Source organism: Stylophora pistillata, chromosome 1 (assembly GCF_964205215.1).
Source record: "Stylophora pistillata chromosome 1, jaStyPist1.2, whole genome shotgun sequence".
In the NCBI taxonomy this organism is placed as follows: domain Eukaryota; kingdom Metazoa; phylum Cnidaria; class Anthozoa; order Scleractinia; family Pocilloporidae; genus Stylophora; species Stylophora pistillata.
Window position 1 is genome coordinate 22,682,213 of NC_142519.1, and position 27,084 is coordinate 22,709,296.

At 37.0% G+C, this 27,084-nt stretch overlaps 3 protein-coding genes and 1 pseudogene across 5 annotated transcripts; 2 read left to right on the plus strand and 2 right to left on the minus strand.

Moving 5' to 3' along the window:
• Positions 1–405: 405 nt before the first annotated feature.
• Positions 406–6,225, minus strand: LOC111326400 (uncharacterized). Its single transcript, XM_022930384.2, has 7 exons — positions 6,068–6,225; positions 5,833–5,957; positions 5,369–5,503; positions 4,607–4,659; positions 4,079–4,137; positions 1,910–2,029; positions 406–1,245 (listed from the first exon to the last, which is right to left on the minus strand). The coding sequence occupies exons 1-7, from the start codon at positions 6,116–6,118 to the stop codon at positions 1,144–1,146; spliced, it is 645 nt and encodes a 214-aa protein (XP_022786119.2). The 5' UTR covers positions 6,119–6,225; the 3' UTR covers positions 406–1,143.
• Positions 6,226–6,231: 6 nt separating this feature from the next.
• On the plus strand, positions 6,232–14,868 carry LOC111326447 (transaldolase). The gene is made up of 10 exons (XM_022930449.2): positions 6,232–6,372; positions 6,452–6,575; positions 7,865–7,904; positions 8,390–8,457; positions 8,786–8,917; positions 9,192–9,249; positions 9,543–9,657; positions 12,030–12,159; positions 12,848–12,915; positions 14,381–14,868. Exons 1-10 carry the CDS (start codon positions 6,306–6,308, stop codon positions 14,542–14,544), a joined length of 966 nt encoding a protein of 321 aa, XP_022786184.1. The 5' UTR covers positions 6,232–6,305; the 3' UTR covers positions 14,545–14,868.
• LOC111326432 (uncharacterized) lies at positions 13,788–17,147 on the minus strand (annotated as a pseudogene). The gene is made up of 2 exons (XR_015995233.1): positions 16,119–17,147; positions 13,788–15,642 (listed from the first exon to the last, which is right to left on the minus strand). The product of XR_015995233.1 is annotated as an uncharacterized LOC111326432 (transcript).
• Positions 17,148–22,085: 4,938 nt separating this feature from the next.
• On the plus strand, positions 22,086–26,882 carry LOC111326455 (dicarboxylate carrier UCP2). 2 transcript variants are annotated; one of them, XM_088744683.1, is made up of 4 exons: positions 22,086–22,182; positions 22,350–22,650; positions 24,067–24,770; positions 25,411–26,882. In XM_088744683.1, the coding sequence occupies exons 2-4, from the start codon at positions 22,528–22,530 to the stop codon at positions 25,511–25,513; spliced, it is 930 nt and encodes a 309-aa protein (XP_088600809.1). In that variant the 5' UTR covers positions 22,086–22,182; positions 22,350–22,527; the 3' UTR covers positions 25,514–26,882. The 2 variants fall into 2 exon arrangements, with proteins under 2 accessions (XP_088600809.1, XP_088600812.1); XM_088744686.1 differs by lacking the exon at positions 22,350–22,650 and having other exon boundaries at positions 22,103–22,182.
• Positions 26,883–27,084: the final 202 nt, after the last annotated feature.

Consider the following 27,084-nt stretch of genomic DNA (forward strand, 5'->3'; position numbering starts at 1 on the left):
TTCAAATGAGCACAATGCTTCCTTTAGACTATGTTCAGAGCATGTAACTTACTGGGTATACATCATTGTTGCCAATATCCAAAAAGACCAAGATAATATGAAAAAGAAGTACAGTATTTAATACCTTACCACCACAGATCATCTAGGATCAAACCAACATTCTTAAATATAACAAGAACATTAAGGGCATATAAAAACATTAGGATTTGGAAAGTCCACAATTAGTATTTCAACGTGTTGCCAAAAAAAAGTAATTAAGAACATTTGACTCAATATTTATGAGGGGCAGTGTTGAGCAATATATAACTGTCATTCAAAATATTGATTTAGATGAAGTCAAGGAAAATGAAATATCACTTCCTCTTTGCTGAGGGTACAATTTTCACATGCACTTAAAAAAGATCACATGATAAGGCGACTAAATTTATTTGATTTTTTTGGCAAAAGTTGAGTTACAAAAGTTTGAAACCTGAAAAAGCAATCTAATTAAGGCAAATTTTAAAATTTATATTATTAACTTGTGAGGAAATTTCACTCAACGTTATTCAGCTACCTATGAAGCAGAATTTAAGGTGACTGCATACTAAAAGCACCATAATTTACCTGTTCTAGTATTCACTCTCGGTTAAACATTTTTCCATCACACAAAAAATAGAAATACAATTGTATCAAAAATATCACTTTGTGTATTCGAGTAATGCGTTTTTTATCATGGATAATGCTATAGAAAGCTTGACAAAGTTTCCCTGGACTTCAGCCCATAGATAACATTGTAATACCACTACAATGCTACATCTTAAAAGCTGTTGGTATGGCCATATGACAAAGTCCTGTGAGCCAGCCATCAGCAAGATACATAAATTTATGAACACAGTGTGCTTCATTCATCTCATTCTATTTTTTCCTGTGTAATTGTATCTGTAATTATTGATTATTGTCTCATTGAGAAACATCTCTTAATATGCAGTTTTGGTTGAAGTGTCAACACCACTGCAAGTTATGACTCCATTTCTTCTTGAAATCTGAGATTAATGGTCAGGAATGTTCTCTATTTCCTTAGATCTTCCCCTTGAGTTTCGAAAAAGAAAGCAACTCAAACTGTAAAGTTCCCTCCTTCCTTAGCTCTCAATAGAAAACCGTTTATCAGCTCCTCCACACTGAGAATGCAGGGCCGTCCATGCAAGAGCTGCTAGGTGAAGGATCGCTAGCTGTTAAGACATCGCCATTGTTTAATGCAGCTTGTTGCTATGAACATAATATATACAGATGAGTTGAGACTTTTCCTAATACTGAGAAAAGAATAATAAACTATACATTCAAATAACATGAATGTGTTTCAATTTTTTCAAAATAAGTCAAGAACCTTAATTTGAATCTAGCAAAATATAGCATTCAAAGAGCAAAAGATCCATCTCTTGACTGAAATACATCATGAGAGAAGACAATCTCTTGGATAAACTAAACAGTTATACAACCATCATTACACATGATTTGCATTTTTTAACAGACTATGAATTGATAGCAGCTGCTCAAAAAGCTGAAAATGTTTTCCACCTTATTCTACTGCTTTAATTTAACACTGTCAGTGGCTTTGCTATGATTACTTCTACATCTATCTGTTCACCAGAAAAACATTTTATTCTATTTCACTCGATTACAAGACCAAACCTTAAGTGAACCACACTCTCTGAGGAATGAAGAAAACTTAATACGAACAGAATACTAAACTATAACTAATATATACAAAAATGGTCGATCGCAAATAGCACAAAAGGATCTCGTAGTGCAAAGAATTGTAATGAACGCCATGATCCTACTCGTTGACGCGATTGTCTCCTGTTCACACACTAATTAGCGCAATTGTCTCCTGCTCACTATCCACCTTTCAAGTGAAGATATAACATTATACCTGATAGCTATGCTGTGTTCTATCCCCTTGCATTGTTGGTGTCTTGAAAATATATGCTGAACCAGGACGAGAAAAGTATGCTCTATCAGTGTTTGGAATTTTTTCTTGTCCAATTTCAACCTGTAACATCAAAAATTACAGACTATATATCAGTAACTCCAATTTACTGATTATCCTGGCCCGCCTCGATTAGCACTGCTATCTGCGGAGCCAGGGGAATAAGGATTTATTGTTATTGTTATTGTTAAATAAACATGTTATATGACTGGGAGGAAGGTTGACGAGAATAGCTATCACCCAATTTCAGTATCTTAAAGTGATGGAACATGCAATTCAAGTTCAACTGTTGACCTTTCTTGATGAAAAAGAAAGTTCTAACAGTTTTTCAATTCGGTTTCCACAAGAAGCATTCCACTCACCTGAAACTGCAGTTGTCTACCTGGTTGATCATACATTAGAACACTATGACAGGCAACAGTTAACTGGTGTTGCCTTTATCAATCTAAAAAAAAGTCCTTTGATCTTGATCATCACTGCCTCCTTCACAAGCTAGTGTACTACAAAGTTAGAGGATGTATTCTTAACTGGTTCAGAAATTAATTGAATACACATTCACAGAAAGTTCAAAAGGAAAAGAATTATCATCCAGCCTTCCTCTAGACTTGGCACTCCTCAAGGTTCCTTTTTGGGAGCATTGTGATATACTTAAAAACTTTGTCTTGATGTTTGCTGCACTCGGATTTAAGTATGTATGCCTCTGGCACAGTGATCTATTTTACTGGGTCCGATATCAACATCATCAGAGAAAATCAAGACCTCAAAAGAGTCAAGCAGTGGTTGATGAGTAGCAGAAAAACCCATCAACATTTACAAAAATGTTGGCATTGTTTTAAGGTGTGACTCCTCTAAAGACATTTTCAGTGTTTGAGGGTGGGCAGAGTAAGAAATGAAACAGAAAATAACACAATGTGTTTTAGTCTATAGATGCTTAATTAAGCTAGTACCTCAGTATATGTAGCTATTTTATTAGAAACTACACTGTACATAGCTATGACACTTGCACCAGAACTCATTTGCACCTATCCAAACCAAAGCTATGCCTTGAGAAATGAACTTTTAAATATTCAGGCTCAGCCCTTTTTAATTTTGTTGCCTCCTTATAATTATTCAGACTGCAGAGTCACTTTCATGCTTTAAATTTTTTACAAAGATTATTAAAAAAAATTATTGAAAATTATTACATCCTGTATTCTTAAATTACCATTCATCACATTTTTAAATTATTGTACTTTTTAGTCCAGGGCTCCTTTGGATACCAACCTTATGGCAGATTGGCCACCCTGGTAAAATAAAGTTTACTTTAAGTTAACCTTAATAAGTGGAATATCATTTACATGTAAAGATACTGACATAATAATCTTTAAAACAGCCATATTTATTTGCCTATAAACTGATCCTGGCTATGAGCCAAGATCCAAACTTTTAGCTTTCAGAAGCTATTGCAAAATAAACCATAAACACTTGGCTATAAGCCAAGACTGAAAACTTTTATTGAAATGTTGTGAAGTGGTCCACACACATTGTTAAGTGAGATGAATAAACATAACCATAAATTCTAATCAAATAAAAGTTAGAATCTTCCCTCTCTGGAAACACTCAGGCAACTGTAGAGGAGTTTATGAATTTATGTATTGGTTAAATCATATCTAGACTTCAAAGCTAATCTACCATCATACCAAAAGCTCATCATTTTTCATGCAACTTAACCTTTAATTAAGATGTTGTTGCTAAGGTAGAGGCCATTGAGGACAATTTCAAGATTGCTGGAGAAATACAGGACCAATCAATACATTGTTTTTCACTAAGGAAAAGATCAAAGAAACCTCTTCAATGGTGAGCTTAAAATGTCAGCAAAACAAAAGACAATGTGCTGTTATTCACTGAAGTAACCAGTCAGTACTTTCCATAAAAGCTGTGGTGTCTAGATTTGGCGGTCAAAAAACAACCCCAAAAAGGATCTCTTTCCTTTTCGGTTGAGATAATTCAAACCATAGAGCTTCAACATCATCAGTGCAGATGTCGACATGCTCAGAATATATAAATCTTATTTAAATACCTATAAAGAGTATGCTAAAAGATATGTAGCCATGGATTGACAGAACTTCTTACCTTCTTTACAATATCCATTTGAATAAGCTCAGCTTTGGGTGTCCTTTTACATCCTGCAGCTAAATCAGATTTAAAATGTTCATATCTTTTTAGAAAGAAACATGTTTATCAATTACCAGTAAGTAAGGGAAACCACTCAGCAACTAACACATGTATTTATCCAATAAATAAAACTCATATAAATCAAAGAAAAACATTCATTGAATAAAATGGAACAGTAGAACTTGGGTAATGACATAAGGAACAATACTCTCAAATATTTCCTTCCTTGAATTCAGGGCTCGACACTAACTTTTCAACTTACTAGCCTAGTGGCTAGTGACATCTAAGATGTTTTTAGGTGTTACAACAATTTCAGTCTGTTTACTAGCCAAACTGGCTAGTGGAAATTGAAAACCACCAGCCAAAACTGAATTTCTACTAGTCTGGGGCTAATGAGCTACCGTTAGTGTCGAGCCCTGCTTGATAATACATCTGGTTTACATGGATGACTTACTAACTTATTAGAAACCAGTTTCATTCACAAACCTGCAAAAAAAGGCCATATTCCATCAAGTGCAGAAGCAAAGTCAACTGCTGACCTGGAAATAAAATTAGGTCAGGAAAGTATGAACTTATCAACATAGACAAAATGATCTTTAAGTGTGTTGCCAGGTAGCATAATTCACTGCATATACATTTCATGTGTTTATGACATTTGTTGAAACTATAATTATACTGCCATTTAACACTATAAATGTTTTAACAAGGATTCTTATGGAAGTTCAATCTGATTGTTTCTTTGCTGTTGTCAGGGCTTCCTCATGATTTTATTTCAAGGTGAGAAGCTCAATGACATTATTGCCCAGTCATCAATTAAATGAAAAAAATAGAAGGCAAACAAGAAACAGCAGGTAGTCAGCCTATTGGATACACCATTTTACCCTTCAGATTGCACATACAGGAACTTTTAAGGTAAAATGTCACAGGTGTTCCAAGAATTTCACACAAGCCTCCTAGCAAATTCTGAATGAGGAATTGATTCACACATCTAAACCTGTTATTAGTAAATTATGCATTCAGTTCCGCTCAATCTGGGAAATGGCTGTTGCACAAATTACTTTGATAGTATTCAATAATCCCATGATTTTTCAACAACTCTGGTGGTAAAATGAGGTGAAATGAGGTAAGCTAAAGATGGCTCTAATTGACAGCACTGTTACTGACTACCTTGAGTTGTTTCATCGAAAGAAAATATTTAAATCAGAACACCTTTACTTGTTTTTTTTCACATGGTAATAATCCCTTTACCTGCCAAGGTTGTCTCTAATTGTCAGATCTGGGTTATGATTCATTAAAAGCATTATAACTTTGCCATGTCCTTGAAATGTTGCACAGTGCAGGGCTGTCCAATTTGTGCCTCTGTTGCATGCATTAATGTCGGCTCTGAAAATCGAAAGCAAACAAGTATTCGTAATTCTGAAAATGAAACGTGCCACAGATAAAGATACTTCTGTTGTTTTTCAAAACCGTAAAGGAACATTTTGCTAACCCCCGATCTTGCAAAAGCTGTACAATGCTACGTAGTGTACCCCAAAAAGTTGCAGTGGGGTCTGAAGCCTTCTATTGTTTCTCAAAACAGTAAAGGAACATTTTACTCACTGTCGATCTAGCAAAAGCTGTACAATGCTACTGTAACCTCAAAAATGCAGCTATGCAAAGGGGTCTGAATCCTTCTGTTGTTTCTCAAAACAGTAAAGGACCACTTCACTCACCCTCGATCTAGCAAAAGCTGTACAATGCTACTGTAACCCCAAAAAGCTGCAATGCCAAGAGGTCTGAAGCCGTCTGGTGAAAATGAGTTTGCATCCACTCCTTGATCTAAAATCGCCCTCACTACCTAAAAAAAGAACCCAAAGTACCCTTAAAAAAAAGATTAAAAAAAATAACGAATGTCCTTATAGTGTAATTTCAAAACAAGGCGTACAGTTTTGAAGAAAAGAACTTGACCTTTTCATCGCCTGTGGCCGAAGCGCTTGTTAACTGCGCTCCATCCGCCATCTTGCAATTTGGCAACACCGCTGCTTTTAAAAGAGAGTTGTTGACGGCTCATGGTACAATACATGTTTCGATACATGAGGTATCTACCTTACTTGCTCATTTGTAAAACCGCTGAGCATATTATTCCCGTGATTCAAGAAAAATTTTGTGAAATTTACAATTTGGTTTTCTGTAGCAGGCGGGAACGATGGCCTCCACCCTTGAACAGCTGAAGAAATTAACCACTGTCGTGGCTGATACAGGCGATTTTGAATGTAAGAGATACAGATGATTTTTCAAAGGATGTGCTGCTTGCTTGGCATAGCTCGACTGATGTGTGATTTTGTGTTTTAGCCATCTCAAAGTACAAACCCACTGATGCGACAACAAATCCATCATTGCTCTTGGCTGCGTCCAAAATGCCTCAGTACAAACACTTGATGGAAAAAGCAGTTCAGTATGGAAAATCAAACGGAAGGTAAGAAGAAGGTATTTATTATTGGATAAATCTTGGAGACTTTTCTACTAGTTTGCGTGAAAATACCTCAAAACACCAGTCACGCTTCATGCCTGGTGAACTTGCAAGAATGTGATTTGCATGTTGTGATCGATTGGTATGAATTAAAACAGGAAAAGTTATACAAGTGTTAATTGTTTTGTTGATGACGAGTTCAGGATAATTCATATAGTCCAATATCAATCGGAAGATGCCTTACGTAATTTGTTTTTTTCCCAGTGTGCCAATATTTGGCCATCGTGACACTAAGGCTGTCACGTGCAAGCTCGCTCCAATGAACGGGGACGCAAAACTTAACAAAACTGGCAAGAAACTCTTGGATTGGATATCAGTTTATCCCCATAGATTCTTAGGCAAGAATTTTTATGAAGAAATTTAGTTACTAACATTCAAGTGTTTTTGTCAAAAATTCTGCTTCCTATCTATACCGCCCTTTTCCCTTTTCAGTCAAGGCTAAGGTTGCCCCACTGGGAACAATTTTATTGAGTCAGTGCAGCAGGTGTGATTTACAAAATAACTAGTGTTCCAGATTTGCAGATCACTCAGCCTCATATCAGTTCTGCCTTTTTTAACTCCTCTAAGTTTTTCTTTTGCAATTGTTCTCCATCGCTTTTGTCTAGGATAACTACTAAAATGATTTTAGCAAAGGTTTAAGAACACCCTATTTCCTTTTGGAAGGAGGGTGCTTAATTGAGGCACAAATTTTTCTCATGTACTGATTTAGCTGTAGTTTAAGCTTTAAGAGTTATAAATAAAGAGGCAATAAAAAGAGATTTTCCTCATTTCCCTTCCATTTAAGAAAGTGAGGGAGGAGGGGTTGGGGGCATTTATTCAAGAAGGGCCCTTGTATGACATTATAGCCTAGGCGGTGGGTCCTTTTTGAAGGAAATACAATATTCACAGTACTCAGTTAAGACTGTCAGAAAGACACAAAGGACAAAAAAGTTGACTGAGAGGCCTAAGCAACCCAGATTGGTTGGTTGGCAAAGCAACAGGCCTGCATGAGTCATGCCAATTCCTATCACACGTTTATCAGTCTTGCTGTTTGTGTTGTTAGAGCTTGCTTAAAAGGTAGACAGGGAGGAAAAATGAAAGAGAGAAATTTAGAACAAAAGGAAACTAATTTCACACTCTTTTTTTGATGTAGAAAATTTTCCCAATTTTCATGTTGGATTCTGACCATGAGAATCACTAGATAAAAGTGTCTTGCCTCAGTACTAATCTTTACAAAATTTTGTTTCAAACTCAAGTACTCCGGAAGAGCAAGTAACTGAAGCAATGGATAAAATAGTAAGTTCGACAATTTGAATTGTATAATTGAGACCTCTCTGGAAAAGAGCTTTACTGTGGGTTTCGTCAGCAAGAAAACTCTGACATCACCTCTTCGTCTGATTTCATGTCTTGCTTCCCACAGCCATGACTATAGTAATGGCCATGGTAATAACCATCTTCAAGCAGAAAAAAAAAGTAATGGGCAAAAATCATCCAATCACAAAGTTCTCAGGAGAATGACCTTTGAACCCTCTAAGACAGTGCATGTGTCAGCTAAGAGATTTGCAGTATAATATACAATAGCTTAAAATGCATTTTGAATTGCCAGTGTGCATTTACAAACCAGGTAGTTTGTACCTGAGTGAAAAATTCAAAAATATTTGTACTTGCATTGAAAAACTTCAGTTTTGCTTTTTACGTTATTTTTGTGATTGTGATCTTCTACTGGTACCCTTCCAAACAAGATTTTCTTTTCTTTTTCATTTGTTTTCCTTTTTTTTTAGTTTGTTCTTTTTGGTGTTGAGATACTGAAGCTGGTCCCAGGCAGAGTTTCAACAGAGGTTGATGCCAGGTCAGTGAACCTGAGTTGTATTAAATCAGGGGGTTTACAGACAGCTGACATTCTCGTCTCCTTTTAAAGGTTAAAATATGTTATAAGCTTAATATCAGTGAAAAAGAGGCCTTTGCAATGTAAACCATGTAGTATTTATATCTCATGCAATATAAATTTTATCATGTAATAATTAGACAGTGGGAATTAAACAATTCTGCAGTTATAGTGGTCAGAAATGGCTATTAATTAATTCAGCTTTTTTTTAAGATCTTGGATTTCAACTAGAGTTTGTTATAAACATGTTGTCAAATGTAGTTTGAATCTTTGTTCACTTAATTTTTTGTAGATTATCCTTTGATGTGGAAGGCTCAATTGAGAAAGCAAAAAAGTTTATAAAGCTTTATGAAGAAGCAGGAATCAGCAAAGAGAGAATCCTTATTAAGCTCAGCACAACTTGGGAAGGAGTTGAAGCTGCAAGGTTAGTAGCCTTAACAGCCTCAAACGTTGTTCTCTTAGAGGCTCTATTTTTATTTTCTTCATGAACTATTTCATCATAAAATGTTGCATCTAATTTGTTTAAATCCACCAACTCCAAAATCGCGGTCCGACCACTATATTTTCTTCCATAACTTCTGCTTTCATGTAGCAGTGATTTAGAGTTGCTCCAGCCAGTAGAAGGCTAATGCAATGGATTACCTTTATGGAATCATTTTATAAGTATTTTACGCTGTAAAAAATGCTTCACTTTTCAGGAAGCTTGAAGAAGAAGGTATCCACTGCAACATGACCCTTCTTTTCTCATTTGCTCAGGTAATCTTTCACTTACTTGTGTACAGGGAGCAGCTTATACACTACAATGAACACACCACTAAATACATGTGTGTCACCTCAGTTCAAACATAACAGGTGTTTTGTTTGAAAAAAAAAAAAAAAAGATGAGCCAGTCATAGCATTCCCCTTTAAATCAGCCCAAAATTTAGACCTACCATTTTGTTGCAAAAAAATTATTACCACTAAATTCTAGGTGTTCAGGTGAACATACACATAATCAACAACATTTTACCTTATGCTGTAATTTTCTCCTTTCTCTTCTCTCATCTCAGGCAGTAGCATGTGCTGAAGCAGGTGTCACCCTGATTTCACCATTTGTTGGTCGCATTCTGGATTGGCATGTCAAGAACACAGACTCAAAGGAATTTCAACCTGCAGATGATCCAGGTAACAGGATATTTTTAATACGTAAATGTACAATAATTTAATTCACATCAGTCAGAGACATTTATACAGAATCTCTCCCAGACTCCATAGAGGCTGTTTGGTTTTATCAACTTAGTTGATAATGTAAATTGGCCACTGTGAAGAGTTTAAAAGCTGATGTTACCAACTAAGTTGTTAAAACCATATTACCTTGTTACCCCAACTGACACAGCACCACAGTTTCTTTAATTAGAAACTTACCCCCTTTATCCATCGTGGCTGGTTCCCTGAATTATTTTTAAATACTGGGTACAAAATTTTGCCACAACTATCACTTTAGTTTAAAGAGACTTTTTGAGAAGAGTGCTTTGGAACAGGTTATGTTGAGCAAAATAGATATTTTGTTGCTGATCTTGTCCCCACCACACAATACTATACTAGAAAGTATAGTCTATATTTGTACTCTCTGTGGAATGTACGGTTTGGGATAGCTGGAAAGCCTCTATTATGGTTGCAATCTTATTTATCGAATCGCACGCAATATGTCTCCATCAATGGTGGTACTTCTACGAAACATGACCTTAAATGTGGAGTGCCACAAGGATCTGTCTTGGGACCCATTTTGTATTTGCTTTATACTTCACCGCTTTCAGATATCGTAAAGAAATTTAAGCTGAGCTATCACTTTTATGCTGACGACTCACAGCTTTACTTGTCTTTCCAACCAACCGTACCGGGTGATAGGGATCTAGCGGTTTCTAGCATCGAGAGCTGTGTGAATGAAATCAATCATTGGATGATGGTTAATGGCCTTAAATTAAATAAAGACAAAACTGAATTATTGGTGATCTCCACTAAACATCTTCCAAGACCACTTCTTCACGAGATTTCAGTTGCTGGTGAGACTATCCATTCTGTGCAAAAGGCGAGGAATATCAGCACTATGTTTGATAGCCATTTTTGCTTTAACAATCATATTACTGACATTTGCAAATCTTCATTTTATCATTTGCGAAATATTAGCTATATCAGGAAATATCTTTCAGCAACCACTACGGAATTGCTGGTTCATATGTTTGTATCTTCGAAGCTGGATTACTGTAATTCTCTTTTGTATGGCCTACCAGCCTACACTATAAAAAAGCTACAACACGTCCAGAATGCCGCGGCACGCCTTGTCACACTTACAAAAAAGCATGATCACATTACGCCTGTTCTTTTCAATCTTCATTGGCTTCCCGTCAATCAACATATTATTTTAAGATTTTACTTATAACCTACAAGGCACTTAACAACTTGGCACCGTCGTACATTTGTGATTTGCTTACATCTTACACCCCATCGCGTCAACTACGCTCATCATCCAAGCACCTTCTGGTTTCTCCATCCTATAACCTGAAAACATATGGCGCAAGATCCTTCTCTGTAGCAGCACCATCATTATGGAATGCTTTGCCAAGTGAAAATAGAAATGCTCAGTCTGTGTCTGTTTTTAAAAGTAGATTTAAAACTTTTCTTTTTAGAAAAGCCTTTTATAATTAATATTAGCTGTCTTAAGTGTTAACGTTAAAGTTTTCTGTAGGCGCCTTTGAACAGTAGGATACTGGCGCAGTATAAATCTTTTATTATTATTATTATTATTATTATTATTATTATGATAAGAAAACGTGTTCAACAGTATTGTTCAGTTAACAAATACAATCAAACTTCCATTACACAGACTACTGAGGATTGGGCTCAATAGATTTTATAACTGAAAACTTCAATTTAATTGAACCAAGAATAAAAGTGAAAATGTATCATACAATAAATATCATGTGAGAATCAAAGAACATTCTCAAATCATTTTCCATTGCAAACACTTGCCAAAAGCATGTACAAAAAGTTATTAAATTATTCAATGTCTTGCATTAACCTAAACGATGCTGAGGTAAATTAGTTTTTTTCAAGTTGCTAAATCCATGTGTGCCCATCTCCAATACCATCATTCTTCAGAGGCCTTAATGGAATAGTGTCGACATTGTTATGTCTTTTCATCTGTGTTAAAATACTGCCTTAAATATTCAACAGCTTCTGAAAGGGTAACAAATTGAGTTTAAAGGGACCTTTACTATTATGTACTTTGTTTGGTGTAATTAAAGATTGTAATGGATCTCAAATGTGATCCATTAATATTCATGAAAAAATGGGACCAAAAAGCAGGCAAATCAAGGTTTGACTATAGTTAGATGTTCAGGCATTTGCACATACCAATGATGATAGTAATGATAATAAATTGATGATAAAAATAATGAGAATAAGTTGATTATTATAATTACACCTATTAACATACACACTATGCAGTAATGGTAGTTACATTTGTCTCATGCTTTGGAGGGGGTGTTTTTTGTTAGGTGTGAAAAGTGTGACAGCAATTTACAATTACTACAAGAAGTTTGGTTACAAAACTGTTGTCATGGGAGCATCATTCAGAAATACTGGGCAGATCACTGAACTAGCAGGATGTGATTTGCTTACCATCAGGTGATAATTTCACTCACTTTTTTTTCACCTTTTAACTCCCATGAGTGACCAAGACAGAATTTCTGCTTACATTTATCAATACAATATCAAGCAGACAAGTGATGAGGATAAAGAAAATATCAACTAGGGGATTATTAGTTAATTAAATGCCAAATTTTCTGATCTAGCATCATAAGAGTTGTATGGCAGACAAAGAGGAGAATTGCTAATTAGATCATGGGAGTGATGGGGTTAATTAATTGTAGTAAATCAAGTCAGAGTTTCATTATCATAGGCACTTCAAATCACCCTCTCTTATAAGGTTCATGGTTACTAAGCAAATTTATCCGCTCAACTAGTTTTGACCACAGAATATAATTGGCATCATATTTTCATGGTACACAGAAATCAAAGATTTATCTGGTGAATTGTGACTTTCCACACCAATGTTTTAGTTGTAGTCCGTGCTAAAATATTTGTCAAAATAGAAACTTGCAACTCTCTCACTCTTAAATGTTTCATGTGGAAGAAAAAAAGAAATTGACACACACTTTCTTTCATGCACCACATTCTGAAAAAGCACCCAAGAACCTTGCTTTATATGAAATTAAAACAAGTTTTTATATGGGCCTGGTTATAACAATGACATCTATCCATTGCTTTACTTCATATGGTATGTGACTTCTCACTTCATATTTTGTGATTTCAGCCCTTCATTGCTAGAAAAACTCTCAAATTCATCTGAAAAAATTTCCCAGAAGCTTTCAAAGGATGAAGGTAAGAAGGCGATGTACTTCTTCCATGATCACCCTTAGTGGCAGTCATTTTTGCGTCCTCTAATCAATAGGAAATGCTTAACCCTTAACCTTACTTAAGAGTGACTAGCATCCAATTTCTCCATTCAGTATTACCCCTCAATAGAACATTAATGTATTAAGAATACCAAAAATGATCAACAACTACTGTAACAGAAATTCTTGATTGTAAAGCAAATTATATCCTTGTCAGTATCGTAGAAAATGTATAGAGAACAGTATGGAGAATATGCAAACTGATGTTAGGTGTCAAGGGTTAACAACTACATTATGAGCTCTCCATTTTTAAGAGCTCTCTATTTCTCTCCATTTTTAAGAGCTCTCCATTTTAATAATTATTTTAAGACTCGGGGTCTTAAAATAATTGAGAAGAATTTGCTACCTTTCTATAACATCAGGAAATGGTTAGATATTCTAGTCTACTTGGATAGGGATGAATAAATGGAGGTCCCGTCTCTTGCAGGGTTGGGGTAGGAGACGTTAATTTCCCACACACGAGATTACTGTGTGATGGATGTCCTCTCCTGGGGTGGGATGGGTGGGAGGGTGGACTAGCATGAATGGTTCCTATGTTCCTTTCTAGTCCTTCCCCACTGCAAAACTTAATGCAGTGAAAATGGATTAAATTAAATAATGTGTGATAGTTGAAGAGGGCAAAGACTGAATCGACTATTGCACAAAAATGTAGAGGGAATTATGTAATTATTCAAGTGTAAATCTACTAGTCATTCAAAGTTCAACAAGACAGGCTTGTCTTTTCATATTATTTTGTTTACAGTTGCACTCTGCCAGACTTCTTAGTCATTATGTTTAGGCAGCAAGCAACATAGCCAATCAGATTGTAGCATTTTTAATAGAATGCTAGTAGATTTCAAAAACTAAAACTTCACATCATTAAGCCTGACATATGGTGAACATAAAAACAGAGACCAGCATACATATTACCTGGGCCGTAGCTAGCATGAGGCAAGACGAGGCAATTGCCTTGTCTTGATTTTGGCCTTTTTTAATTTTTTTCTTAAAGATTGATTTTTCTGAAGAAAAATGCCACAGAAAATCCTTAAAAGAGCATTTATAAACCTCTAGATTTCAAAGTTTTCTGGGGGGCATGCCCCCAGACCCCTCTAGCGGCTCGTGCCTTCGGCGCTCAAAACTTGCCTCATCTTGTCCTGAAATCTGGCTACAGCCCTGATTACTGTACATTGTACGTGCAGCTTTATATTTTCATCCCTGTTAAGTTAATTTTTAACTCTAAAGAGTGTCAAATTAACTCTATGGAAGTACTCTAACAGTGAATAATGCATACTTATGTATGCAAATCAACAGTCACACAGGGCAACATGCATAACCTCTTAGGCAGTATCTATCAGTTGTTGTTGTTGTTGCTTGTTAATTTTATCAACACTTCAATTGTACACCTTTTTTAGCCGAAAAACTCGATATTGAGAAAGTGTCCCTAGACGAGAAGAAGTTCCGCTGGCTTCTCAACGAGGATGCCATGGCAACAGAAAAGTTGGCGGAGGGAATCAGGAAGTTTGCTGTAGATGCTGTGAAACTTGAGGATATGATAAAGGCTGAACTCCAGAAATGAGCTTTCCATAGAGAAAAGTCCTGTATAAGCCATCAGGACATTTTCCTAAAACTTTTGAAAACGTGGCTTTATGGTCCTTAACATGAAAAAATGCTAAAATGCATGATAACGGGTATTTAAAATCAGTCGTCCGTCTTGCACAAGACACACGAAGTTAACCAGTGCTAGTGGTATTTGAGTGGCTGTAGTTCCGTACTGAATAATAGCTAATGAAGATGCGTGCTTTACATCTAGGGTAGATTTTGATAATGATTTAATTGTTTTATTAAATTAACAACCAGCTAGTCAGCTGTTTACAATCATTATAAAATTCTTTTTATAAGATTTAAATTGTTTCTTCTGTGTTTGTTCGTTTGTTTGTTCGTTTGGTCATCGCTAGGTTGAACAGCAAAATCTGAGAGAAATGTGATAAGGACAGGGCGGGGGGGGGGGGGAGAAGTCATCCTCTCGTGTTCGCCTCCTATCTGCTACAGTATTCAGACCATTTATAAGCCCAATCAATTCTATTCACGTGATGGTGCTCTTATGAGATCTCTCAAGAGATCCAGTTGTTGAAGTTCATTAGTAAGGTGATGTTTTTCGCATTTTTTCCGAGCTTTGTGTTCAAGTTTAGTCGCCCCACTTGTATCGCCTTCCCGATACGCGAGCAGTGATTGGCTGTAAGTGAAATATATCTTACTTCGTTTAGACATCGATTCAACTTGCCGCTCAATGTTACTCAAGATAGTCTTTGCGATGTCTATATCTGAGTTTGAAACTTCCTCTACGATACCGTGTTGATAAAAGCCCAAATGGACGAGGGCCTTGCGCAGTGTCACCTGTACAATTGTGTTGCTCTTATCGACTGTAGCCTTCTCACAAAACTTGATTGACTTATCTAGGTGAAGCACGATTTGCTTCTGGTCTTCTTCGCTGTTTCGGCTACTTGACAAAATGATATTTGCTTTGGCGTTGTTGACTTCAGCAGTGTCTTCGTGGCACTCCCCAAGCCTAAGCATACACTCTGCCTCGTCCACCTCTCTAAGAGCGTCCTCGTCTTTTCCCAAGTCATGTAGGAGATATGCTTTGCGTATCTTTATTCTTGCGTGTATCCAAACACTGAATATTGGAGAAAATAAATGTGAGCGTAAAATAAAATGAAACCAAGTTCTCGGACGGGATTGGTTATCTTGAGGAGCCCGAGTTGTCTGTAATCCGTACTCATGATGAACTAATCGAACTTCCGCTTCGGGGTTCATACGATTCTGTTAATCTTTCCTATGCTTACAGACAGAACTGTACTCTAATAAATCAAGAAATCACCCGATTAGTCACCCTATCTTTATACCCTAATTCTATTTTGTCAACCTTAAAAAAAATGTTTTACGGCCCAACAAGAAACGGCCACTTGATTTCGAGCAAAAATTCTTTCTTCCCAAGATTTAATTCCCGAACTCTTGGCTAAGGCTAAGTTCTGTTTCCACTCCGATTTTCCGGTCCCCTTTTGCATTAAGTTTCAGTTTCGTTTTCGATTTTCGGTCGGTTTTCGAATTACTAGCACTTTAATGTCAAAACAAATATTATGTTGAACTTACCCGTTGTTTGCAAAAAGAGCGTTAGGAACCAGACCATTCAGTACTTCTAAGGCTTCTCCCTTCCTAGAGCGATGACTTAGGGCAGCAGCGCGCTGGATGCCTGCAAACATTTTCATATCCAGGTCACTATTAAATCTTTGCAGAAACGTCTCCAATTCATCCCAGCGTAAATTGAACGACAATGAATTGGATTTGTTTATCATTCTAATGTATCTGCTACTTTGGAAAATCTCCGGTCTTGAGCGTAAAGGTACCACGTCAACGCTGACATCGACATGACGTTCTATTCTTGCCACGCGAGTTTGTATTTTCGATATGATCTCACTATTCCCTGACGCGCGAGAACTTCCGGCTATGTTCGATGGTGTATGATCGTTTCCCCGAACGGCCTGAATCTTCAATTTGTTTTCCAACCTTTCGAGATCTTTTTCTAAAGAGAGAAGACTGTTGCAATCGTCCTTTAACCACTGTTTATATCGCTCAAGATCCTCGGTTCGGAATTCTGTCTCGGTCTCCAAGGTTTGTAGCTTTACAACAAGAGTATGTGAAGTTGTCAGCAGATCTCCAACAGCCTGCTTTAGAGTATCTATATTTCGACTGAATGTGCTACGAGAAAGAGACACTTTCCTAGCATGGGCTATAACTTCATTTTTAACTTGTTTTAGGTCATGGATAGCGTTGCCAATTCTTCTACCATAGTGACTCGAGCGGCCTGGGGCCAAAGCGCGTGAACAAAGCGAAAACCAACGTGGTAACATCCCATTCTTCTACATCTCCAAAAGAAAAATTATTCTTGATCGGCTGATACTCTGCGCTGTACGCTGGATCGTAGAGCCGAGATCCTGGTGCTCGGCTTTCCTCTGCTAAAAACAGTGCACCGCTTGTGTGATCATCTCGCCATGGAGTGGCAGGATAACGATAATCCCATTCTCGTTTGAAAACTATCCTCGATGCTTCGGTCGAATAATCGACTAAACCCTTAGTAAGTCTGAAAAATCGGAGTTCCCCATTGCTGTAAAGCCTAGACATGGTGTTTTAAAAACAATCAGAACGGTGAGGTGTTACTGACCCTTTGAACAAGCTCCCAGTTGTTTAATGTTTCGCTTTCTCATTCAATGTCTCTCCATGCAAATGAGGTTAATCTCTAAGTTTCGAAGAAGCGGCGAGTGGCACCTGAGATGTTTCCGTAATTGTCCTTGTGTCTTGGTCAAGAACGAATTTAAAAGAGTGGGGAGGGATGGGCTTCAGCTTCCAAGAAATCCACATGACTGTAAAGAGTTTCACCGAATCACTTGCAAGAAATTACAAACCCAGATGAATAACTTAGCCAGGTTTTTCCGTTGTTTTGATGTGTGTTTTGTTCTGAATATCTGTATCACGTGTCGCTCGTTATTAATAGAAAGTTCAACAGTGTCAAAGAGTGAAAACAAGCCATGTCTGGTATTCATATTTTTTTTTCGCTCGAATTATCTCCTTTCCCTACGAGGTTGCTGTATTCTGTCAAGAAAGGTCTTTTAAACTGGATATCACTTGCTCAAAGCCGCCACGATGTTCCTGCAGCTTGCTTTTGTACTTAAGACGCCGCTTGTAAACGGTATACACCTACATACATACATACACTTTATTGAGCATCCCTGAAAAGGGCTTTTCAGCATCAATATTAAAAATAGTAAAACTAAATAAATAACTTGATAACTAGATGCTTTCATATTACTTATATATTACTTAATTACTATATGCAAACAACAATTATCATCAAAAATCGTTCATGTTACAAATCAGTTCATTAATTACACGTCTCGTGATCAGTCCCTTAAATCTTTACTTAAATTATTCCATACTTTTCACGACGATAATAAAAGGCGCGTTGACCAGCATTGATTCTACTAGATGGAATATTTAAACTATCTCTATATCTCGTCCGTCTATCATGAATAGTAGCTCTAGTTGAAAATTTATTTGACAGATAACTAGGCGACCGTCCTTTGAGACATTTGTGCATCATAACTGCATCATTGACCATAAGTCTTTTTTTGACATTTAGCCATTGAAGCGATCTTAAAACTACAGAGATATGGTTATATTTGCGGAGTCCCAAGATAATCCTGGCTGCGAAATTTTGAACAAGTTGAAGCTTATAAATATTAGTCGCAGAAGTATTGCTCCATACTGAGGAGCAGTAAAACAGCCTACTAAAAACAAACTATTAATAATTAACAACAGCGTTTCCCTATCAAGTAAATGCGTAATTCCATATATTTGAATCAGTCTATTCATACAGCTAGCAACAGTTTTGCGTACATGTTCATCATAAGAGAGACACTGGTCTAAGAACACTCAAAGATCCTTTGCCACAGGTATAGGTGATATTTGTTTGCCACAAAGCGTTATCGTAAAATCAGGTAACTGGCGTAGCAATTGCGGCACGCCTACCACTAAAAGTTAAGTTTTATCTGGATTTAAAAGTAGTGAATTGTGGCAACACCACATACAAATTTCGTTTAGGTCAGAGTTAACTGCAGAGACTGCATTATATAGCTCACTAGTTTTAAATTTCAAGTAAAGTTTGGTGTCATCAACATAAACAGCAGATTGACAACGTTTAGGTATAGATAGTAAATCATTTATGTAAACAGTAAACAGAACGGGACCAAGAAAAGATCCCTGTGGAACTCCATAATCAACTGGGAGGGACTACGAAACCACATCCCCAATACGAACATACTGATACCTTCCCTTTAAGTAACTTTTAAACCATTCTAGCGCTGATGGAGACACACCAAGGCTTCGAATTTTAAATAACAACATGTCATGGGTTATACTATCAAAAGCCTTCGACATATCCATCAACACCAATATTCGGAGATTTTCTTTTCATTCATAGCTTTTAATAGGTCATCAGTGACAAATAGAAGAGCCGTTTCGGTGGAGTGATATTTACGGTTGCCACTTTGAAATTGTGATAACTTGTTGTTATTGTCTAAGGATGTGACAAATTGTTTGTGGGCCAATCTTTCATTCACTTTGGATAGTACCGGTAGCAATGATATGGGCCGATTGTTACATGGATTTCCAGCATCTCCGTCTTTAGGAACGCAAATCACTTCTGCAACTTTCCACGCACTTGCGAAGAAACTATTTGAAACTATGGGCAAAAAAAAAATCGGCCGAGAAATTCTCCCTTAATTTTTCATTTACTCCTAGCAGTTTATTTTTTTTCTGCTAAGACATAGGCTCCATTACAAGTCACTGGTCGGGAAATGAGCCCGCGCATAAAAGGTCAATCCCGAAAAAAGCCGTAATGGAGCAAAGGGCTACCGTTCGTTGTGTAAAACGAAATATTTATCAAAAATGTTGTCGTCTGAAAAGATTAGAACATTTTCAGTAACTCCTATCAGTTTTCCCTGCCCGTAACATAACTGGTACTATCGGTGTCGACATATATTGTGACATTTTTGACAGGAAACGAAATTATTTTGTACGGAGAACATCAGCAAAGGGGTTTAACTTTTCAAAATTCACAAACCAAGACCTAGCCTCAGAATGGTTGTCTCTTCGATAAAAGGGACCCAACAAGCCCCAAATGAACAGACGCTTAGATAACGGTGTAATTCACCTTTACGTTGAACTAGGGAAGACGACACAGGAAGATAGATCCAACTGAATTAATGAGCTGGATTAATAAGAGTTCAGGTCTTGAAATGCTCTTGAGCCACACAACCAAAGCCACCCCTCCGCGGCTGTCACGTTGCTGACCCCCCCCCCCCCCAAAAAAAAAAAAGTTGCAAGGATAAGCTACGAAAATAACGCGAAGAAAAATTATCTATGAAATTTATTATGAAGCATTTAGGTCGCATAAATTTGTAGACATCGAGCTGACCACTAACCCGGCTACCTTTGGTCGAAACGAAAAGAGAAAGTTAAAATATTTAGGCATATTAAACACGAATTTCGTCAATATAATGGCTTCCGTCTCTCATATCCCATTCAATTCTACCCTATTTATTGGGAAGCTTTATCTGATCTGAAAACATGTCCATTTTCTCAAATTAACAGAGATGGTTTTGTAATCCTCTAATAACCAATCAAGCGAAGTAATAGCATGATCGTGATCATGATAGGGGAAATGTTTCGTGCAGTGTCATGGTATGTCTAACAAAAAAATCATGCGATATTTTCGAGTTTCTTCTACCGTAAAAGGATATATCTGGGTAGAATATCACACCAGGTTCCATGCGGCAAAGTCTGTAAACAGGTCTAAAGTTGGAAAGATGAAATGGGAAGATATATCCAACTGGAGCACGTGATGCAATAGATCATGCTTTGCTGTCAGGCCACACAACCAAACCTCCACTACGCTCCCCGCCCCCTCATACCAGAATCATATGACAAACTTGAGACGAGCTCCCGCACTCACGAAAATAGCTTGGAGAAAATTTCACTTTTCCTTATCTGTACCATCACATGATGAGTAAGAAAACAAGTCAACTCTGCGAATATTGCCATTGCACGAGCACATCCTATATGAACGCAGATTCTAAGGAAAAAAAAAACAGACGCAAAGAACAGTTTCCAAATCTAACTATTTTTAACTCCAATATGGGCAAGATAAAACCGGAAAATTGATGTTTTAGAATAGGTTTTCAGGCCATGCTATGCTGTTGGGCCACACAACCAAGCCCTTCCCCAGCCCCACCCCCATAAAAGGCTACCAGGATCATGTGACAAACTTATGAGACGCATCCAACAAAAATGCGCGGAGAAACTTTGGAGAAACTGTTAAATGATATCTGAGAAAACACGTCAACTCTGCGAATATTCTCATTGCGCAATCAAACCGACAAGATCACGGTCTCTAGAAGAAAATGTACATAAAGAGCGGTTTCCAAATCTATTTACATTCCCTTTCACTAACTGCTTTGTCATACTTGCACGTAAATTGTCACCACCTGAATAGAGTTCCAGGACGGAAAAAGGAAAAACAATTCAAAGGCTTCTCACGTAATAGCACCTTTGAAAACGAACAAAGTCATTATTACTCTTGACCTGTGCATTTTCACCGAAAAAATCACTCATTGGTTAAACGGTTCGTTGAACACCATATAAATCAGCACTGTAACGGAACGATTGGAGCCAGAACAAAGTGATGTCAATTTCATAACCAACCATTGAAATAAAGTGTCACGTTTACGGATACGAACTCTAATCTTTTTTACTTATGTAACTATTCCGTTTTTAGCACAAAGACACTAAGAAACTTTCAATGACTTTCTATTTAATTTGTTAGCGCGCTTTGTTTGATTTCTGTTCCGTGACTAGTGAATATCCGCTCAAAGCTAGCTACATAAAGCTCTGTTCATTTCTATTTCCCGTACGTCAAAGTGTAAGAACTAAATTCGCCTTCTATAAGCAAGTAGCTCAGTTGCGAGGAGTCACTGTAGCGAAACCATTTCGGAGCCGAACGAAGTTTAGGAGTTCTCTACCCCGGAGTCAAGATCCGATGTAAGTTACGCTTGTAATATTCCTCATTTTTATCATTTCTAGTTTCGAAGTCTTTCGGTTTTCCTTATCTCGAACCTTCATGTATCCGTTCTATAGTTTTTACCGCCTGTGCTGTACAAAGACTGCCAGCTTAAGTGAATAAAGAGTTTGATGCTGCTGCTTGTCTAAAGTTCAACACTGTGGTTATACTGGCGAACTCCGGTGCACAACACCACGTGTCTGCGGCATCGGGAACGCGACATAAAGGTAAAACAGCAGACTTAGAACTAGCCTACAATGGTGTTAGAAATCGAGAAACTGAAGAGTCCTTGCATGAAAGAGGCAATAACAAAACCCACAGGAAATTTAGCGAAACAATTCATACAAACCATAATAATGATGATGCAATATCCTGTCAACGCCTCCAATCACGCCCCATCCGATTCACCAATCAAAAAATTTCTTGGCAATAAATACAAAGTGAACAATGCGAGTTTTGGACTTTGGCCTCAAATCCGTCTTATAAATAGTTACAAGGGATATCATTGGGAGGAAAGGAAAGGTTTAACACTGTATTTGAATGGTAAAGAGAAGGCCAGCCTAGCATTGTTTTGTTTTCGAAGGTAGCCCAACGTAAACGTGGAACAAATATTATGATTCAACAAACGGTAATCTCCCAGTCACGCCGCCCGCTTAATTAAGATGCGGAATTCCTATCTGAGATCACTCCATTTTTTCTCATTGTGTCAGTTGCAAAGGTAACAGAATCACCTCTGATCTGACTCTGATACACCAAGTTTGTGAACTTGGAGAATTGCCACGAACCAACCAGAGAAAACCAGCTCTATTTTGACCCCTTCCGCGATCTTCCGTGCGTTCTCTCGCTTTCGCTTATGCTACTGATGGTTTTCTGCTTTAAACCATAAAAATGCATAGCAAACCAGGACAGAAAGAACCTAGCATCTTGATTAAGTTTGTAAGCGCCGGTTTAGCTGCTTCAGTTGCTGAAGCCGTCACCATACCGATCGACACAGCGAAAGTTCGACTTCAGGTAAGTAACTTACAACAAATCGCACGGGTAGCTTGTTGGTCAGGATTGAAAACAGAACTTGTCAAACTAAGACGCCAATGAAATGATTGGAATTTTACTCTTAAGAATCCAATCTTTAGGCCATTAAAAGTTTTCCACTCATCGAAATTATGTATTGTATTTTCTGCTATCAAAGCGGGGTCAATACACTCGAGATGGCAGGTCTAATAAATTTTAACCCTATCCATGATTATCGCTTGATCGACGATCGATTAGAATCTTCAGTCACCTTCGTAAAGTTAAGGGAATACGCTGTGCTTAATTGCGAAATCATTGATGCCTACTTCTCAAATACGACGCTCACAAATAGATGTGTTGTAGTTAGATAGGTGATGTAATGCCGCGTGGAATAGGAATCTCTAACGTACTAAAGACAGCCCGTGTGACGTGTCGCTCTGATTACGACCCGCTAAAGGCAGTCACGTCTGTTTAAAAAATAACGTCTCCTTTTCGCTTGTCGTTCTAAAGCAAAATACTCGCACTGGTTTCGTAGCTAAGTTCGACAGGACGAAGTTTCCTGTTATTGTGGTGCGTGACAGCGGGAGGAAGTGATTGTAATTTTTTTTGACAACTTGATTGTACCAAGTGCGCAGTGCCACGAGAAAAAAAACAAAAGTGGACATAAAATTGTTCAAAACAAACTCTCCATAAAGTCTTGATTTTCCTGTTAATATAGTGCGTGACAGCAGGAGGAAGTGATCGTAATTTTTTTGACAATTTGATTATACCGAGTGCGCAGTGCCACGCGAAAAAAACAGAAGTGGATATAAAATCATTTAAAACAAACTCTCCAAAAGTCTTGATTCTAACACCATTAGAAGACTTATGATTTCCAAGATCTGATTTCTAACTCTCCCTTTTCGTTCGATTCTTAGTTGTCCATAACTAGATAATCTTTTCAATACCTGGACAAGTGAGTAATTTCTCCTCACGATGTCACGACGTAATCAAGTAGAACGGTGACGAGAGGAAAGAAGAATAATAAGGAGAAAATATAGTTAAATTCAACACCAAATCCCAGAACTAGAAGTATAAGAATTGCATGGCAGACAGTAACAAAAAAATTATTGAGGTCTTGCAAGTGAAAGGGGTTAGAAGAAGCTAGCATTTTATCAAGATAAGAATAGAGGTTGAAGTCCCCCCCCTACCATCCTCTAAAATAGCCATTGGTATCACTTAGAGACAGAAGGGTGATCACACAGTGTTATGAAATGGTTTAGAAGACATGAAAAGGATTGTTATGCAGTCAGTGAATGATACAATTCAACAACTTGAAAGCAAGTGATCATCACTGATGACTAGGCCTTTCGTAGGAAGTGAAAAGAAGACCTGATCTTTCCACAGATATCACTGACAGATTACTTCAATTATTTGCAGATCCAGGGTGAAAATGCAGTCTTGGCAAATGTTCAAAATGGTGTAGCAACGGCAAATTCTAATGTCCAATATCGAGGAATGATAGGCTCCATGATAACTGTGGCAAAAACTGATGGTTTTCGCTCTCTGTATAAAGGGCTGGTGCCTGGAATTCATCGCCAACTTTGCTTTGCCAGCATTAGGATAGGACTCTATGACACAGTCAAAGAATTCTATGGAGATGATGATGTCAACAATCCTAAAGTCATAAAGAAGATTCTAGCCAGTTGCACAACAGGGGTGTTTGCTGTTTCTGTGGCTCAACCAACAGAAGTTGCTAAAGTAAGGTTTCAGGCTGATGGTTCAAGATTTGGATCTAACAAGGCTCTTGATGCTTATATGTCAATATTCAAAAATGAAGGACTTCGCGGACTATGGAAAGGTGCCTTTGCAAATATGGCACGCCTTTCCACCGTGAATGCATCAGAGCTGGTTGTGTATGACATGGTGAAAGGGTTCTTTCTGAGAAATAAACTCATGGCTGATGATTTCCCGCTGCATTTTGTTTCTGCCTTTGGTGCTGGTTTTGCAACCACAGTGGTAGCATCTCCTGTAGATGTAGTGAAGACACGCTACATGAATTCCCCACCAAACACTTACAAGAGTGCCATCCACTGTGCCTATATGTTGCTGAAGCACAATGGGCCTCTGGCTTATTATAAAGGGTATGTTCATAGCCTTGCTTCAGTTAAGATGTCCATTTCTCCCTTTACTCATTGATCAGATTAGATCTTCTGGCAAGGCACCTTAAAATGATGTAATTGTTGCCAATTCCCCAATAGCTATAATTTTATTAGAACAATTTAGCATTCAGAAACATGTGGAATTATAGAGCTGACATCTGATCAGAGTTGTTCAGGTCCAACCACACTTAACCATGCCATTACTCTGTCATTTTTTGTCAATAATTGAGAAAGAGGCAAGGTTATCAATAAAAAATGTGGTAGCAAGAGAAAAACATATCAGGATTAAATACTACATGCAGCTCTACGAGTGAAAAAAATGGCTTATATTGTTAAAATTTAGTCAATTAGTGCTGTGTGATAGCCAGATAATTCTAATATTTCTGATGGCCAATGAACAACATACAGTAGGAATTTGTAACCAGAAGGGAGAATTGCAAACAAAACAATAGGAGTTAACAAGTTGATAATATTAAAATTTACTTAAACCATGGAAAGGACAACAGTCACAGTGGACTTGAGCTAAGAGGTGTAATGCTCCATTAATGATTACTAAACTAATCAATTATTGTGACTAGATTAAATTAGATTTTTTCTCATCTCTCTTTTATTTTAATTTTAGGTTTACACCAAACTTCATGAGGCTGGGAGCATGGAATATTGTCATGTTTATGTGCTTTGAACAGTTGAAGAGGCTGTTTAGTTCTTTTTCTTCAGAACATTGATGATAGTTTTTTCTTATTATTTAAACTGGATACATATTTATTATGTATTACATGCTTTCATTTGGTATCATTGATACATTTGGACCATTTTGAACTTGTTAAATGAGCCTTCAGGATTATAATTTAAACAATAGGAAAGGGGATTGTGTGAGTTATCTGATGATAATTTTATTGATTTAAATCATTTAATTGGAGCAATGATTTTGACTCTAATAGAGTTTGATGTCTACTTTAATTTGCAATTAGTTCAAAGATGGGCATACAGTAGATAAATTTCTAATTAGATGATACCCAAAAATTCAATTTAAAGTAGTGTTAGTGTCTTGTTCATTTACAAAGGAGCAAAATGAAACACATGTACACAGAAATGAACATAAACTTATCTCTTGTTAAGAGAATGACAAGTGGCAATTGATGGGTTGGGGTCTAGCCAGGGAGTATTACAAAGGCACATTATTTAAAATTTATTTTAAAGCAAGGCTTTCAAGTCACAGAGTTCTTCAGAAGTAATGATGCAAGAAATTTGCCGAATATTTTAGAAAGCATCAATTTCAATGAATTTGCAAATTGGAAACAAAAAAATTGACTCAAACTCTCAACAAAAGTCTTCCTCATTGGTTTTTGAAATGCCTAATATATATCATTTAGAAAAATGATCTTAATCCTGAACCAGTCAATTTGATTCAAATGATGGTTGAAAGGGAAGTATGTTTAAATACTAATAATTGATCAATACTAGTAATGTACTATCAGCAATTCTAGGTAAGCTTACGTAGTTATCATGCTTGCTTTTCAATTCTTTAATTACAATTTATGGTTTTTAGAATTGGCAGAAATAGCTTACTAATTCATAGGTAGGTAACAGTTAGTTGACTGCCCACTTTATTCGACAACCTACTCTTCGAAATTAGCATAGGTTTGATTTTATTTGATTGACTTATATGTTTACCAAACCAACATTGTCATCCTTCTAAAGGTTAATTTTTACACCTAGATTTGCTTCAAAATGGGCCATAAGGTTATAAGTGAAAATAAGAGAATTTAACTATGCAATGGCCCTTGTTAGAAGTTTGAGTATTATATTTTACAGACATGAATTGATAATATATTAGCTTCATTGTATTTAAATTTCACTAATTGGCCTAAAAGCCATGGATAATCAATTTATCTTTCAATATCAAGGGTCAATGAGATACAAGATGTTCTCAGAACCAGTACAAAGTTATTCTTAGAATGTTTCATAACATACTGCCACAAGTCTACAGACAAGCAGAAACTCATTCATGATCATGAAGTTTTTTAAAGATGATTCTGCTTTGTAATAATTACAAGTTAAGATGGGTTGTTCAAATAAAATTTGTAAAGCACATGTTAAGTCTCAATTATGGTTACAATCAGTGTTCAGATGAAACTAATGGTATATTTTTTAACATCTAGAATAGCTGATCTTGAGCCTTGAATGATTAGTGGAGTGGAACATTTCTGTCTCAAGCTTAAAGCTTATAAGTCAAGTCTTGATGTTGCCAAAACAGCATTTTTGTTTCTAAGCTTGAGGCAAAGTGCTCAGTCTT